The 17474-nt window shown below is 47.0% G+C and overlaps 1 protein-coding gene across 1 annotated transcript; it reads right to left on the minus strand.

The window, feature by feature from the left end:
* Positions 1-7784: 7784 nt before the first annotated feature.
* On the minus strand, positions 7785-13117 carry CATIP (ciliogenesis associated TTC17 interacting protein). The gene is made up of 10 exons (XM_087819974.1): positions 13093-13117; positions 12847-12939; positions 12294-12494; positions 11923-11978; positions 11148-11234; positions 10793-10960; positions 9626-9750; positions 8709-8785; positions 8313-8401; positions 7785-8105 (listed from the first exon to the last, which is right to left on the minus strand). The coding sequence occupies exons 1-10, from the start codon at positions 13115-13117 to the stop codon at positions 7785-7787; spliced, it is 1242 nt and encodes a 413-aa protein (XP_087676100.1).
* Positions 13118-17474: the final 4357 nt, after the last annotated feature.

Here is a 17474-nt window from a genome sequence, read left to right on the forward strand (position 1 = left end):
CACAGGGACATGCATTCAAGGCTCTGGCCAAGGAGACCCTTAGAAGAAAGGGACACTGGAATCCTGGTCCTGGCTTTGCCACTGATTCACTTGAGATTGTCACCAGATCGTGTCCTCTTTCTGAGCTTGTTTCTTCTGTTAAATGAAGGGTTCTAACTACCTAAGAGGTTAAAATTTAGATGCCTGAGGAGACCAGGCAGGTAAGATAAACTGAGACAGATTGGGAGCAAGAAAAACAGTGCCAGCTCAGTGTTTAATGACAAATGATGCTGAGCCTCCGTGTCAGGGGTCAGTAGAGAATGGTGGTGACTGTAGCAAAACAGAGGTCAGGTACTATGTCTGAGGAGGACAGTGTCTACAGACTTCCAGCCAATGGCCATGTGAGTCCACTGTCACCATGCCTTCTGATTTGTCAAGGTTGCTGGAAATTTTGGAATTTTATGCAACATAGGCTTTTTGGATGCTAGGCTCAAAAACATTGAAAATATTGTGTAACCTAAAGAAAACATCTCTATGGGCTGGATTCTACTTGAGAGGTATCATCCTATACCCCCTGGGTAAATGGTGGGCAAAACCCTTCCAGCTCCCAGTTTCTTCCCCTTGCCAGCTTCTGTGCTCCCCACTTTCCTCCTCAGGTTCTTCTCTTTCCCATGCCCCTCACACCTTCTATCTGTGGCCTTTTTCTGTCAAGAAGCTTCAAACCAGAATTACTACGGAACATCCAAAGTCTGAGGCCTCAAGAGCCAGAGAGAAATCAAGTCAGGTTCTCAGGCCCAGACCTGATCTGGGAGATGATGTATCCCCATGTTGAATCAAAAACTTTAGCCAAAGCTTGGGAATCCAGGCTTGGGGGAGGCAGCCAATTCCCCGACTCCTCGTTGATGAGGGGGTCTGGAGGGACTGGAAAATGAGGGAGTAGGTAAATGATGAGTCAGGGAGGAGAGAAAGGCATCGTGGTTTGTGCAATCCTATTGCTCAAGCTCCCCTCGTCATCCCATTTCCCAATCACTGCCTTGGGTGTAACAGCATACGGTGATGGTTCATTTTATGTGTCAACTTGACTGGGCCGTGAGGTGACCGGATATTCGGGTGTGTTTGTGAGGGTGCTTTTGGAGGAGATCAGCATTTGAACTGGTAGACTGAGTGAAGTAGATTTCCCTCCCTGCTGTGGATGGGCCTCATCCAGCCAACTGAAGACCTAAACAGAACAGAAGGCTGAGAAAGGGAGAACTCTCTCTCTCTCTCTGCCTGTCTTTGAACTGAGCTGGTCTTCTCCTGCCCTCAGACTTAGCTTCGACTGGAACTTATACCATGGAACATACCTCTCTTACTTCTCAGGCCTTCAGACTGGAATCATATATGCCATTGACTGTCCTGGGTCTTCAGCTTGCACAAATTGTGGGACTTCTCAGCTTCCATACTTGTGGGAGCCAATTCCCTATGTATGTATGTTTGTATGATCCATCTATCACTTTCTATCTATCTATTGGTTCTGTTTCTCTGGAGAACTATGTCTAAAACAGATGTCTTCTTTTTATCTTTTGTGGAGTCTTACCTATAGTTAGGAACTCAGTAAGTATATTGATTAATGATTGATCAATATCCCACACATCCTCTAACTTAACCATTATAGTGTAATGGTTAAGAGCAGAGGTTCTTGACAGAGTAGCAGAGGGTGGGAAGCTACATGAGCTAGAGGTCCAGAAATCTGCACAGTGGTCCCCTTGGACCTGGAGCTGTGGCTGGATACTGAACCCTGCATGTGCGTGGTGAAACTTCATGAAATCCAATTCACTCAAAATGGATCACAAACCTAAATGTAAATAAAAAACTTTTAGGAAAAAAGTAGGAGAAAATCTTTAGAATCCAAGACTAAACAAAGACTTGTTAGACTTGACACTAGAAACATGATCCATAAAGGGATCTCATCAAAATTAAAAACTTTTGTTCTATGAAGGACCCTTTAATAAGATAAAAAGACAAGCTAAAGATTCAGAGAAAATATCTGCAAACCACATATTTGACAAAGGACCAGTATCTAGAGATAGAAAAATCTCTTAAAACTCAACAGTAAAACAAAAATCAAACAATTCAATTAGAAATGGGCAAAAATCATGAACAGACATTTCACCAAACAGATGGCAAAGAAACCCATGAAAAGATGTTCAGCATCATGAGCCATTAAGGAAGTGCAAATTAGAACCAAACTGAGATATCACTACAGCCCTATCAGAATGGCTAAAATAAAAGACAGTCACAGCACCAAGTGTTGGCAATGATGTCGAGAAACCAGACCACTCACGTTGTGGGTGGGAATGTAAAATGGTACAGCCACCCTGGAAACAGTTTGAAAATTTCGTTAAAAACTGAAGATGCGACTATCATATGATCCAACAACTGCTCTCCTGGGCATTTTCCCCCCCAGATAACGGATGATTTATGTTCCCATAAAAATCTGTACATGAATTTTTGTAACGGCTTTATTCATAATGGCCCAAACTGAAACTACCCAGACTGTCTTTCAAGAGGTGAATGGTATAGCCAAACTATGGCATATCCAGGCCATAAATATACTCCTGGGCCTTTATGCCAGAGGAATTAAAACTTACGTTCACATAAAAACCTGTATACGAATGTTTATGGCAGTTTTATTCATGAAAGCCAACAGAGGAATGGTTAGACTAACTACAATATAAACCACAGACTACTAGTCAGAGGTAAAAGGAACAAAGCTATTGATCCACACCATGAACTTGGATGATTCTCCAGGAAATCATGCTGAGTGAAAAAAATCAATCACAGAAAGTTACATATTGTATTGTTCCATTTATATAACATTTTTGCAATGACAAAGTTTTGGAAATGAAGGGGGCGTGGAGAGGGAGGTGGGTGTGATTATGAAAACATAACTCAAGTCCTAGCTGGTTTGGTCAGTGGTTAGAGCATCAGCCCGAGGACTGAGGGGTCCCTGGTTTGATTCCAGCCAAGAACACGGACCTTGGACCTCGGTTGCAGGCTCGACCCCCAAACCCAGTCCGGGCATGTGCAGGAGGCAACTAATCGGTGTCTCTCTCACCTTGATGTTTCTCTCCCTCTTGCTCCCTTCCACTCTCTCTGAAAAGCAATGGAAAATATATCCTCAGGTAAGGATTAAAAAAAAAAAAGAAGAAAAGAAAACGTAACTCGAAGGATCCTTGTGGTGTTGGAACTGTTGGTGGTGGCTACACAACACCACACTCCTGATAAAATTGTACAGAACTTAATACGCACACGCACAACGAGTTCAAGTAAAACTGGGGAAATCTGAGAAAGCTGTGGGTTGTGTCCGTGTCAATGTCAGTATCCTGCTTGTATTGAAAGCAGGCATTCAAACAGATATGTGTAAGTCCACATTCACAGCAACAGTTTCACAACAGCTGAAAGGTGGAAACAACCCAGATGCCCATCAACAGGTGCATAAACATTATGCTACGTGACATGGAAAAACAAAAATGGTATGATTCCGCCTGTACGAGGTACCTAGAACAGGCAAATACACAGAGCAGAAAGCAGGATGACAGTTGCCAGGGGCTGGGGAAGGGCAGAGGGGAATTAGTGTTTGATGGGTACGGGGTTTTTTCTGGGGTGACTAAAATGTTCTGGGAATGGATAGTGGTGATGGTTGCACAGCAGTGTGAATATACTTAATGCCACTAAATTGTACACCTAAAAATGGTGAAAAGGGCACATTGTACATATAGTTTACCACCAAAAAGAGTGGGAAACATCCTGCTTGTAATACTGTATTATAGTTTTGCAAGATGTTACCACGGGGGGGGGGGGGGGGGGGGGGAGGGAGGTGAGCAGAGTAAATGGGATCCTTCTGAATTATTGTTACAACTACATGTGAATCAGCAACTGTCTCAGTTTTAAAAATGGAAAAAAAGAATGAATCAGTGAATGAATATTATACCTCAAAAATTGATTTGCCACCACCACCACCATGACAGCCTCTGGAATCAAATGGCATGGACTTGAATCTTACTAGCTCCATGACTCAGGCAGTGTCTTAGGCCCTCAGTTTCCTCACCTGTAAAGTAGGGACAATAAAATACTTACCTCGAAGAATTTGTATGAGGCTCAAGATATATGCACCTAGCACTGTGCAGTTAGTTGTTTTGTAAATTGAGCTCCAAAGTGTCATTGGTCACTGTCAGTTCTTGAGAACTCCAAATGCATTTTCTGATTCTTGTGGTTTAATTTTAAGGCTCGCCCTCCAAAGCCTTGGATGCAGTGTAGCTCAAACATGAGACATTTGTGACAATTAAATAGCAGAGGACAATTCTGATGCAATATATCATAAAACGGGAAACCATCAAATTAAACAAGAACGGGCTTTATCACTAATGCTGGTTTGGGGGAACAGCAGATTTAACCAAAGAATTATTAAAGGGAGAAGCATGACCAGGATCCCCCCAGGGCCAGGCTGTGTGCTCCTTCAGTGTCATCCCTCCCTGTCTCCCCAGGCAACTCACAGCAATGAGGCTGCTGTCAGTGACAATGCAGTAGGGAGTGGGACAGTTTCTGAGTGCCTGGGGAAAATGGAGAAAGACAGTATACGGTCACACCTACTCTGGATATATCTAAAGCAGGAGGATCTCTCTCTCTGTTCTAGCATCTGACTATAAAGAGCCACATCTGATCTCTTTATGAGAGTGTATTCATGTATGGACTTCAGCCAGACTCCTTAAGTCCAAATCTGGCTCTACCACGAAGCAGGTGTGTGCCTTGGCCTTACATTTCTCTCATCTGTAAAATGGGTATAATAATAGAACCTGCCATATAGGGGTGCTGTGAGAATCACATGATTTACCATGTATCAAGGGGTTAGAATAGTAAGTACTGCATAGGGCTTGTTCTTATTACTATTCATTTCCCTTTGCCTCCCTGGCCCTCACACTAGGTCAGTTCTGCATTAAATACTCTAATATTGCATGCATGAGCTTCCTTGTTAGCACTTTCCGCAGTCTATATTTACCCATGGGATCCTTGACTGATGTCCCTTTCCCTTCTATGCTGACTCTGTGCTATGCAGGCAGGGCCCAGCCCTGCCCTGAAAGTATGCCCACATCCTAACCCAGTGCCTGGCACTTCAGAAGTACTCAAGATTTGTGTTTCCTTTGTTCAGAGAAATATGTATATCTTAGTATTATTGAGCAAAAAGAGAGGGGTCATAGAAGTTCCAGGGGCAAATGATACCATTTAAAAACAATCGAGTTTTGAAATGGATGTCAAAGAGCAGACAGAGAAGTGGTCAGACTCCTTCCCAAGTCGCCTGATACAAGACAGCAAGGCTCTGTGGGCTGGATGTTTCCGCCTTCCCCTTTGCCCCACTGCCGCAGAGTATTGGGACTGGAGGGGTTATTGGGATCTCTGCAGAATTGTTCTGGGTGCACTGGGCTGAGTCGGCCTTGGTTTCAGTTCTCCATAGATGAACAGAACTGGTCAGGGCCCTGCCTACTGCACTATGACTGAGTACTCTCATCCCCAGCCTCTCCTGCCCTGTTGGGCTCCAACTTCTGTTCCCAACATGCTATGCTCAGAGCCTTTGCACTTGCCGTTCCCTCTGCCTAGAATGCTTTTCCTGCAGCTCTTCACAGGTCTGACTCCTTGTCATTCAGGTCCCAGCTCAACTGAGACCCCAGAAGCCCTCCCTGAAGTCCACCCTCAACTCTTCAACTGTGAGTCACTTTCTACCCATGACTTGGTTTTCATAGATGTCTGAAATTTCATATATGAAATAATCTTTTGTGTTTATTGTCCATCTCCCCATGCTACCTGAGGACAGGGACTTTGTCTTGTCACTGCTGACCTCCCAGTGCCCAAAATAATCCTGGCACATGGCAGGGGCCCAATATTTGTTCAATTGCTTGCCTGATTGAATGAAAGGAACTTATTCTCCAGTGCTGTCTACTAGGGTAGCCACTAGCCACGTGTGGCTATTTAAATTGAAATGAATTTAAATTAAAATAAAACTCCAGTTCTTAGTCATATTAACCACATTTCTAGCCCTCAGTGGCCACATGTGAGTAGTGGTTACCATATTGGACACTGCAGGTACAGAACATGTCCATCATTGCAGAAAGCTTTGTTGGGTGGTCCTGCTCTGGACCATGCACATACATTACACTTTCTTACTTTTACTCTACCTGAAATGCTTTATCTGACCCTTAATAAAAATGTTATACACATGGATAACTTGGCGATATGTTCAAACAAACAAACAAAAGCCTTAATATCAATGCAACAACTACACTCCTCAGAATGTATCCTTAAGAAAATAATTGTTGACATATGCAAAGATTTAGCTACAAGGATGTTCAATGCAGCAGTGTATGATAGCAAAAAATAAAAATAAAAAGGTCAGGGGTGGGGGGCAGAGATTGGTTACATTATGATAGAGTCATCAAAAATAGAAGACTATGTAGTTACAGGGAAATATTTTCAAAATGTATTGTTAAATGAAACAGAGGCTGTTACAACACATGAAAAAAGTTACAAAACGAGTAGCTTGGGGTGGGATTCTAGGGAGATTCCAGCTTTATCTGTTTGCTATCTAATGTTTGAAACTTTCCAAGAATACAATTAAGTATGCAGTTACCAGTTACTGAGCATCAATTACTGTATGATCTCATTTTTTTGTTAAAATGAAGTCCCTTGGAACTGTGATGACCAGATCAAACATTCTATATAAAAGTGTTTGACAGAGTAATTGCTGATCAAACACCAGCCACCTTTATGCTAGAAAAAAGAGTAGAGAGAATATTGGCCAAGACCTTAAGAGTGGCCACTTCTAGGTAGAGGAATTGAGGTGAATTCACTTTCTTTTGGTTTATCACCTTTTTCTAAGTTTTCTCTAATGAACGTGTATTTCTTTCAATATGGGGAAAGGGAACAATAAGATACATTATTAAAAATTCTTAAGGTTCAAGTAAGTTTTCCATGAAACCTTCCTTCCCTGATTCCTAGGTCATGAACTAGCCCCCACCCCCAGCCTTGCAGCTATTGGCTCGTATTGTTTACCAGAATGCAAAACTTCTCTGATCCCTCCTCTGGCAATAGCAGGTTCAGATGAATGAGTTGATGGAGGGCACCCCCATTGCCAGCTGCCTTAGGGGAGCTTGCCTAATATTTGCTACTGAGCAGCAGCCCGCACTGGGCAGAAACAAACTCCTGGATAGACTGACATTAAGCAAGGAACCTAACGGAGGTGATGATCACCTGCCCCTCTTTTCTTCGCCCGGAGCTGGTAAATGGGGACCTTGCGCATGAATTATGGGGGTTTCCGCGCAACAGTCAGAATGGGGAGGGAGGTGGAGTGGAGAGCTGGCAGCCGGTGTCTGGAACGCTTTGGAGGAGATGAGCAAGTCGTCCAGATCCCTTGTCCATCCCTCCCCCGACGTCATCTGCTCTTTTACTTTGGGGGCGGCGGCGGGCAGTTTTGCTAAGTGGTATCCGGAGTGATTCTGAGCGCCAAGAAGCCCCTGCGCCCCTGCGCCCCTAACCAGCGACTAGGCGCGCGAGGCCACAATGTAACCTTCGGGTTTGATCCTTCCCACGTGCTTACTCTAAGAGTTACTAAACCTTCCTGTGCCTCTATTTCCTTATCTGTAAAATGGGGTTAGTGATAAAAATAGCATTTAGGAAGAAAGGCTGAAATTCGCTCTATAAACAAAGTTAATAGTTTCTATTCTTAGCCAAGACACAAGACTGGCCAGGGAAGGTCCCGGCGCCCTTTATTCCCATCAAAACCGCAGCAGGGAAAGCAAGGCTTCGTCCATGGCAGCAGCCTGGGCAACCCGCCCCCGACCCGTCCGGGGGCTTCTGGCCTGCTGCGCTCCCTGCTCCTTCGCGGGTTCCAGCGAGCGGAAGGGGCTGGGCGCGTTGGAGGAACGCAAGGCAGGGGTGGGCGCGCGGCGCGCGTCAAAGGGGCCGAAGAAGTTGGCGGCGAAGGTGACCACGTCGGCCGGCTGGCGCAGCAGCAGGAACAGCAGGAAGTCGGAGACGATCGCCTGGGCGTCGGGGTGCTGCTGCAGATACCTGGTGTGGCTGAGACGCAGCTGCTCCTGGCGGGGGCCGAGCCTGAGCCAGACCCGAGCCGGCCCGGGACCCTCGCACCCCAGCAGACCCCCCCTTACTTAGCTCCAAGGAGAACTTAGGGACGCCTCCCAGCCCCCTGGAGTGCGCATTGCAACCAGAGAAGTCAGTGATGGCAGGATGTATGCGGGGGGCGGGGGAGTATGGGGACCCCAGGCTTGCTGCCGCCTCCTCACCTTCCGTTCCAGGAACCTCGAGTACAGCTCCAAGTCCTCCTCCCAGTCCAGGGGCTTCTTCTCAAATACCGGGGGAGGCTCAATCTCATCTGGGTGCGGAGGGAGGAAGGTTGTGTGTCCCGACCCCAGAGCCTTCCTGGGATTCACAGGGATGCCCAAGAACACCCAAACTGCAGGCTCAGGTGAAACCCCAGGGTTCTGCCCATGTGGACAGAGTTGCTGCAAGTGGTTCCCTGCAAAATGATCCTCTAATTGTCTTGAGGTCAAGGGCTGGAGGGCAAAGCTTTTCCATCTGATCTCCGGCTCTGATCGCACCCACAGCACACTCAGTCCAGCCCCTGATCGGGGAAGGCCCTGGGTTTTCCGGCTTTCCCACCAGAGAGAAGCTTCACTCACCCTCCTCCCTCAAGACAGGCATCTTGGTGATCATGCAGCAGCTGGAGGAGCCCACCTGGATCCTCTTGGCCAGGTGCCTGGAGTGCCACAGGAGAAGGTGTGCATCTCCCTGACCACCCACTCCCTTGAGAGGCAGCCAGCCAGGGCTCCCCTTGACTGCTGCCCTCACATTTATCTTTGAGTTCCCAGTTCAAGTTCATTTCTAATTCCCCAGATAATGGCCCCTGCTTTTCAAACTGGGTACTGTTCCTACCCTTGGAGATGTGTGCTCGTGTGACAGGGCTGGACTGAGACCTTTATAGAGTTGTAAGCACTGAAAAAACCATGAGCCTCTGACATACGACGTGCAAAACAGAAACAAACATGCTAAGTTAGGAACGAAGGAAGGCCAAGGATGCTCTGATTACAGTATGTTTTGAGTGTGGTGATTATGGCAATACCTCTTTGGAAATTTCAAGAAACAAATCCTTCTCCCCCTCCCAAATTTTCTCATAGTTTGATGCCTGGCTTTGCTGGTGACAGCTTGGCAGTGTGCCAGCATGCCTCTCACAGCATTTTATCGAGTGCTGAGTTGTTCAAACCTTGGTGTTTTTCAGTGTTAAACCCAACACCTGTGCCAGCTGCGTTAGCTATGCCTTAGGCTCTGTGGATTTGGCATGAACACCCTCAGCCATTTAGGGCTCTTTGGTGAGGTCTGGGAGGCCCTGTGAGGTACAGGAGAATGAATGAATGAATGAATGAATGAATGAATGAATGAATGAATGATATGGATAAAGCAAGGCACTCAGGTCTCAACAGCAACTCTTCCTGGTGGTGTCCCCAGAAACAGCAGTCTTCCTTCTCCCCATTACCCTGGGTGGATGAGCGCCCCGGCTGTGCTCAACACTGCCCCCTCGGCCCCACCATCAGTAGCTCACCCATCAGACAGCAGGTAGAACTGGCAGGACACGGGGATGCCCTCATTCGAGTGTGTGGTCTGCTCCACGATGAACACTTGCGCCTGCCGACGGTCCACCTGGATGGTCTGCGAGCCCAGGGCTTGCTGGCAGCAGCCGAAATGGAGGGAAGGAAGTGAGGTGGATGCCCACCAGGGTCTCCCCACAAATCTTTCCCTGGCCCTTTTCTCCATCTTATAGCTTCATTCCTTGTTCATTAGTGATAAGCAACTCTTGGCTGTCTGACACTCAGGTGCCACAAGATTTGAGTTGTGCCCCCAAAGTCAAGTTGGGGGGGTTCCCCTCATAGCCAGCTCCAGCCTGCTCCTGCCCCACACCCTCCTCATCCCCTCTCCATGACCAAGTGCTTCTAGTTGGCAGATTCTCACAGGGATGAGGGTCATCCAATTAGGTGTGAGTGTGTGGGGGCGCTATTTGGGGGGCAGAGGGCAGTGAGGCTCTGGGGGCTGGGACTAGACTGAGGTTTGTGGCCCCCTCATGCTACGGGCAGGATGCCCTGCTGGAACTAAAACTTAAACCCCTGTTAGGGCTGTGGCCACGGGGATGGGGGTAAATAGCATGTGCCTGTTTGTGCCAACACATTGCTGTCATGTGTGACAGAAATGACTAGAATGTCATTTACAAAGTTGGTCCAATCAACCCCCAAAGTGTGTGTTCAGAGGCACGGCTTTAAAATCACATATTGCAGGAAGTCCTAGGTATGCTGATTATGAAATTTTAGCCAAAAGAAAAGAAGAAGAAAAAAGGAAGACCCTTCAGGGTTGAGACATAATAAAGAATATTTAAGTGTACTTGGAGATAGCTCATTTCCTGATATTAAAATGTGTCTTTAAAAGCAGCCCTCCACTATGTTTATTTGTCCTGGCTGACTTTTGTGCAAGAAAGTGTTGCTTCCCTCAACAGCTCACCTTTCGGCCTCTCTCACTCACTCCACCGGCCCCACACTTGACCTTCTAACAAATGCGGTCTTACTTTCTCCTGCCTTTGGAAGTCCCGCCCCCTTGCCCTGGTTTTACCCTCATCCTACCCCCTCTTCCACTCCGCAGTTATCTCTTCTCCCACCTCAGCATTCCCCTGCCCCTTCTGCTTCTCCCCAGGCCAAGTCCCCCACCCAGGGAGATCCCTCACGTAAGTGGAATAGCAGAGTTTGCCCTCGGCATCCAAGGCCAGGAAGCGGGCACCACTGGGCACCATCTGCCTCCAGGCCATCACCCTCAGCAACAGCAGGTTGGCAGCCTCGGAGATGAGGCCCGCAATTGAGTCCCAGGGGAAATATGTCACTTCAGTCGTCATTTCCTGTTCAGGACAAATCTGGGTTAGGAACATAGAGCCAGAAAGGGGTAGGGAGGGTGGGCAAGCCAGGTGTTGGGCATATGGTCCCCACCGAGTCCCCGCTCCGGGCTCCTGGCCTGATGCCATCTGGTCCCTGCTCCTGGTTTCAAGAGGACATGGACTACCGCTCCCACCTGGCTCTCCCGCTCACCTCACCCTCCTTGACACTCCTGGTCATGGCCAGCTGACTCCCCTGCTTCAGCAAACTAGTCTTCCGCTCCATGGGGAAGATGGGGAACTGCGGGCCAGAGCACGGACGGGTGATCAGGGACTTGCCTGATTGTACGTGAACAGGACAGCCCCCGCCCCCCCTCCCCGCCAGGCCACCTTGTCCATCTCCTTTATAAATGAGAAAGCCAAGGGGAGATTTAAATAAAAAACCTTCCATGTGTTGGACAGCCCAAGGATAGAAGTCACATTGTGGTCAGTGTACAGTTAAAAAGCAAGTGCACTTCAAATACAGGTTTTAAAAGGTGGGAATGGTTTCTGTGGGAAGGTTCTTAGGCAAAAGGAGCTTCCCAGGTATAAACAGGTCACATTCCAGAAGTTAATGAAGTGGCTAGGGCTTGTTACAAGGGGCACAGAGCAGAAAAATTTGGAAGCAGGTGGTGACAAGCCCTTGGGAAAGGCCTGACTCTGAGAAAGGTCAGCCCACATGGCCCCAGGAGATACTCGGCTGTGAGGCTGCAGGGGGTCCAAGATGGGCTGGAAGCAGCGTTTGTGTATTAGGTCAGCAGAAACAACCTGCTGCTGACCTCCAGCACCCCGGATGGATGGCTTCCCAGTTTTTTGTAAGGATTACAGGGTAACTGCAGAGAGAGCTAGGGTGACATTCTATTGAGCCCCCCCTTCCTCCCTCCCTTTCTCCCAGGGTGTCTGTTCTCTCATCCAGGATTGGAGTCAAGGTTGGAGGCCCCAGGAGGTACCTTGATGAATTCCTGACTATGTTGTTCCATGATCTCCAGTTTCCACGTGAGATAGCCTGGGGTGGAAGGAGGAGAACAGAGCCATAGAGGGAGTAGGGTTGGAGGTTGCAGGAGGCCAAGGGTGGTGGCCCAGGCTGAAAGACTCAGGTATAGTGTGGCCACAGAAAAAAACTAGACAAAAGCCATGCTCTTGTCTTGCATCTGTGGCTGTGATTAACCTCCCTGTCACTCCCATCTCCCACACACCCTCTGTGCCTCATTCTGGTCCCAAGGTGAAGTCCAAGGATTGGTCCTGAGTAAAGTCCTAGGAATGGAGGAGAGGAGGTGGAGGAAGACCGTGGGTTAAGGGCATTAGGCAGCAGGAACTCTACCGAGGACAGAGCTTCCAAAGCGCATTTTGTCCATGGAGCCGCGGCTGAAGGCATGCACGAGGGGGCAGTGTGACATGGTGCTCATGTCATCTTCGTGTTTCCCTTTCTGCACCTCAATGGTCAGCTCTCCCTGAGGCACCCCTGTGTTCGAGACCATGGCCAAAGTCTCCGAGAAGAACAGCATCTGCAGCTCCTCCTGCCCTGGGGGTGAGAGTCCCACGGGGACAGATAAAGCCCCAGCTCCTAGGCCTCAACTCTCTGCCCCCCTGGCCACCAGCGTCCCACAGTCCCCACCCACTGCCCCCTCATCGGCACCTCCCAGGCAGCCCTGCCTCCCCTCCATCCGCCTCTACAGCAGCCAGCAGGTGAAGACGCACCCCAGCCACCCCCGTGTCCCTGGGGTCTTCCTTTGAAAAATATTAACAAATATCAGCTCTTTCCAAGTCCCAGGAGAGAGAGAGGCCAGGTCTGGGCCTTCTCTCCTCTCTTCTCCCCACATTTGGCACCCCCCCCGCCCCACACACCCCAACACACACACACTGCCCAAGCTCACGAAGGGAGTTGAGGAAGCAAATGGCTTCAGCATTGGCCTCCGGGGGTGGCAGACTCTCTGGGGTTGAGGCCTGCTGGTCTTTGGCTCTGGAACCTATGGAGGCAAAAGTGGCTGAGATGGCCCACCCGGGGAGAAAGGCAGGGGTGGGGCAGTGGTCCCGGAGCCGGATCCTCCAGGCTACCCCAGGCCAGGTTGCGAGGGAGAAGATGGCCCTCCCCTGCCCAGCCCTCGCAGCCCTCTTCCCACCTTTGGATTGAACTTTAGAAGACATGCCGCCTGCTGCCTGCTACCTGGTGTGTATCCAGCTGTCTCCATGGCAACTGGGAGCTAGCTACTGCCTCTTAAAGGGCCGTCGACCCACTTCACCAAACACCCAGATCTTAGAGGACAGGGTGGGAACTGCAGGCGGGTTCCGGGACTCCGCCCGAGCCTGAGGTATTGTCCAGCAGAGGGAGCATGTGACATTCTTAAGAGGCAGGAGGGTGACCTGGGTCACTGGATTAACTTTAGACGTTGTGGCCCTGATACAGAAATGCCCTAACAGGCACAGAACCCAATTAGATTTTCTTCCCATCACCATCTATGCCCCCTATATCCTCTTCCACCTCCACCCACCCCCTCGTTCAGCAATCACCACACTGTTGTCTCTGTCCATGAGCTCTTTCTCTTTCCCCCAATCCCTCCACCCCCTCCAACCCCCCCCAACTGTCTGCCTGTCAAGTATAATTTTAATATAAATAAATAAAAGAAAAATCTTGACATAAAATCTTAGTCATCTAAGGAGACCTGTTGTCGTCATGGTGTGCCCCGCCCCTCCCCCCCCCCACACCATATCACTTGGGAAAGCAATTTTCAAATGGCTTTTTACTGGATTATTATCTATCAACTTCAGGAAAATTTAGAATTATGTGTGGAACTGCTTAAGAGAATCAAACTAACAGTGTTAATGGGTTTTTTTTTGTGTATAACATTGTGAATATTTGGTATTTCAAGTATTTGAAATGTTTAAAATAATTTGGCATGGTGGGATGCCTAAGAGATAAGCCTGGAGATTCTAATTTAAATCAGACAGTTGAATAGTTGATTTAGACTGTTCTTTGAAGTTAAATTCTTACTGGGATTGTAAAAACATTAAAACAAAAAAATCTTCAAACTTACTATATATGTTTATTTATTAGATTGCAATAAAAGTACTCAGGAGGTTGGTTTGTCAGTCAATTGCTTTATTTTAAAAATGTTTTAAAGAGAACTGAGTTCTTTTTATTTTACTTAATTTTTTCCAGCTTTATTGACATGTAATTGATATATAACAATCAATTACTTTTTTTCTTCTATCCTCACCGAGGATATATTTTCCATTGCTTTTCAGAGAGAGTGGAAGAGGGGAAGAGAGAGAGAGAGAAACATCAATGTGAAAGAGACACATCGATTGGTTGCCTCCTGCTCATGAACTAACTGGGGCCGGGATTGAGCCTGCAACTGAGGTTCATGTCCTTGGCCTGAATCAAACCCAGGACTCTTCAGTCTGCGGGCCGACACTCTAACTACTGAGAAAACCAGCTAGGGCCCAATCAATTACTTTAAAAAAAAAAGAAAGAAAGAAATATGGTAATCTACTTATATATAGGATGAGTAAGTACAATACAAACTGCCTAAGGTTTTAATTTTAAAAAGACCAATTAGTAATCAAAGCCCCCTTAGAAGTTATTCATATTCACTAGATTTATGATTAGAATGATATGACTGGTAAGTTGAACTTAAAAGTTTTTGAAATGCTTATGTTTAAAATTTGCACTTTAAGAAATTAAGTATTAATTTTTAAAAGTCAAAGTGAATTATGAATAAGCCTTTCTCTGCATGTGACTCCAGTGGCATTAGGAAAATTCACAGTTGCTTTGGAAAGCAGTTTATTAGTTCCTCAAAAAGTTAAACGTGGAGTTACTGCATGACTTAGCAATTCCTCTCCTAGGTACATACCCAAGAGAAGTGAAAACATCTGTCTATGCAAAAACTTGTACACAGATGTTCATAGCACCATTATTCATAATAGTTAAAAAGTGAGAACAACCCAATTGCCCATCATCTGATGGATGGATAAGCAAAGTGTGGTGTATAAATGCTGTGGAATATTATTCAGCCATAGAAGGAGTAAAGTACTGATACATGCTACAGCGTGGATGAACCTTGAAAACAAGTTGAGGGAAAGAAACCAGTCCCAGAAGACCACACATTGCATGATTCTATTTACATGACAGGTCCAGGATAGGCAAATCTAGAGACAGAAAGTGGATCAGTGGTTGTCTAGCTGGGGGTGTGTGGGGGAGGTGGAGGCAGGGAGCAACATCAAATGGGCACAGGGTTTCTATCTGGAATGGTATAAATGTTCTAAAATTAGATGGCGGTGATGGCCGGAAAACTGTGCCTCTACTAAAAACCACTGAATCATGTACTTTAAAAGGGTGAATTTTGTGTTTTATGTCAATTATATCTTAAAGTTGTTAATAAAGAATAGAGGATTTAAATAAAATCTAAAAAAACCCAAACTCTACTGCTGTCATATGTGAATTACAAAAAGTTTGACAGTCTTTTTGATTATTAAGACAAAGTTTAAAATAAAAAGAGCAAATTGTGGTCTAGATGCTCTTTAAGGGGGGCTCATGCAGTTCCCCTCTTATTGTCCCCTGCCCATCTCCCTTCAGAGCTCCCCTCATCCATTCACCTCTTCTTGGTCAGGCCCCTCTAGCCACCTCCCGGGAACCCGTTTTCTCAACTCTCTCCCCCCTCCCCCATTTCCTCCCACTTGCTGCTGGGGGAGAAAGCAATTTGGTAGAGTGACTCACAGAGAATCAACATCAGTTTGTTGTCTACTTTTTGACCCTCTGGAAAGAGAGCTATCAGGAACCTTTGCTACTGTCCTCTTAGAGTCTAATAGCTTTGGAAAGGACGCTCTGAAGTGGGTTGACATACTAGCAATTTGTCTGCTTTGGGCAGGTTGGCCTGTCTGAGCCTGTGGCATGGACAGCCTGTGCTCTCCCAGCCACTAGGGTGGGCATCGACTGAACAACAACCACTAATAGAGAGGGCTCATGACGTGCCAAACTCTGCAGATATTAACTCATTTAATCCACACAGTCACTTCTAAGGTGGTGCCAGCATCATCCCCATTGGACAGATGAGAAACGGAGGCACAGGAAGGTTAAGTAACTTACCTAAGGTCATCCAGTTAATAAATGAAATGTGTGGATTTCAACCCAGGTGGGCTGGCTCCAGAGTCCCTGTTCTCAACCACTTTGTTTTATTTTCCCTGATGGACTAGCTCCAAGTTCATTAATAACAGTACCAGGAGAGAGAGACTGCTGTTGACTGACAACACTGCATCTCATTCAGTTCTCCCAGGCCCTGCAGAATGAGCCCAGGGTTATGAATCACCTGTCTGGTGTAACCCACAGCCAACCAGAGGCAGAACCTGTATTAGTATCAGGACCAGTCCAACTCCAAGTCCGTTTTCTTTTCTTTTTTTAAAAATATATCTTTATTGATTTCAGAGAGAGGAAAGGAGAGGGAGAGAGAGAGATAGAAACATCAATGATGAGAAAGTCATTGATCGAGCCTGCAACCCGGGCATGTGCCCTAACTGGGAATTGAACCCTGATCACCTGGATCCCAGGTCGACGCTCAACCGCTGAGCCACGCCTGGCCAGGCGAAATCTGTTTTCTTTCTACCAACCTGTCCAGCCTTTGCTGGAGCCTGGGGTTTACTGACTTGCAGGGTTAGGTTTCCACCTGCTTTCAATTACTCCATTTGTGGCCAAGGCCTTGGAGGACTAAGACCACTCCCAACACATACATGCACACACAGGCCTCTTCACGTCTACATGTTCATGCCTACAACTTCCCCTGTTCTCTGTTTTTCCCTGGAATGCTGCCCACTTAGCTCTCCACTCTCCTTCTCCTTTGTCAGGAAAACCAAAGAAAAAAATGAACTGCTTGCTGATTATTTTTAAAACTACCTATTATTCAAACACCTTGGAGGCCATATGTCTACCTCCATTTCTTCTCTATAGTTAATTATAGCACCAAAAATCTGATGTAGCATTTTCCAAAGTGACTTCAAACGCCTTTTCTCATTGGGCTCTCTTCATAGTAAGTGGAATTGTTAGTGAAGGGTTATGATTTTGCTGCCTTGAATCATTTCTGGTATCAGACTCCTTAGTCCTTTGGGGGACTCTTTCCCTACTCTCAGTGCACTGTGTTTCAGTTGGGTCTGACACTGACCTTCTGGCAGCCTGAGAGATCCACATACCTAACCCCTCAGGGTTGGGCACATGACCCAAACTGGGCAATGAAACTCAGTCTCTGGGACTCTAGGAGGTTCTGCGAGGTTAGATGGGCCAGTAGAGTGGAACTTCTGGAGACCATCTTTCCACTGCAGAGAGAAAGCCTGGCAGAGAACAATATCAATACAGAGGAAAGCAGATCTGACAGATGACGGTGCTGTTCATGCTCATCTCATTGCCTGAACTCACCATTGCATAATCTCACACTTCTCAGTTTCATGAGCTGATCAATGTCCCATTTGGGTCTAAGCTCCTTTCTGTTGAGTACTTGTCACTTGCACCTGAAAGGGT

This window comes from Miniopterus natalensis, chromosome 8 (assembly GCF_054644295.1).
Source record: "Miniopterus natalensis isolate mMinNat1 chromosome 8, mMinNat1.hap1, whole genome shotgun sequence".
NCBI classification, from domain to species: Eukaryota; Metazoa; Chordata; class Mammalia; order Chiroptera; family Miniopteridae; genus Miniopterus; species Miniopterus natalensis.

What these genes read in the sequence shown, in the direction of transcription:
- CATIP (XM_087819974.1), bottom strand. Translation starts at nt 13,117, where the DNA reads ATGTCTTCTAAAGTTCAATCCAAAG. An exon ending in TTCTAAAGTTCAATCCAAAG is followed by an intron (nt 12,940 to 13,092) that starts GTGGGAAGAGGG and finishes TTGCCTCCATAG; the next exon opens with GTTCCAGAGCCAAAGACCAG. An exon ending in GCCTGTCTTGAGGGAGGAGG is followed by an intron (nt 8,402 to 8,708) that starts GTGAGTGAAGCT and finishes CTCCGCACCCAG; the next exon opens with ATGAGATTGAGCCTCCCCCG.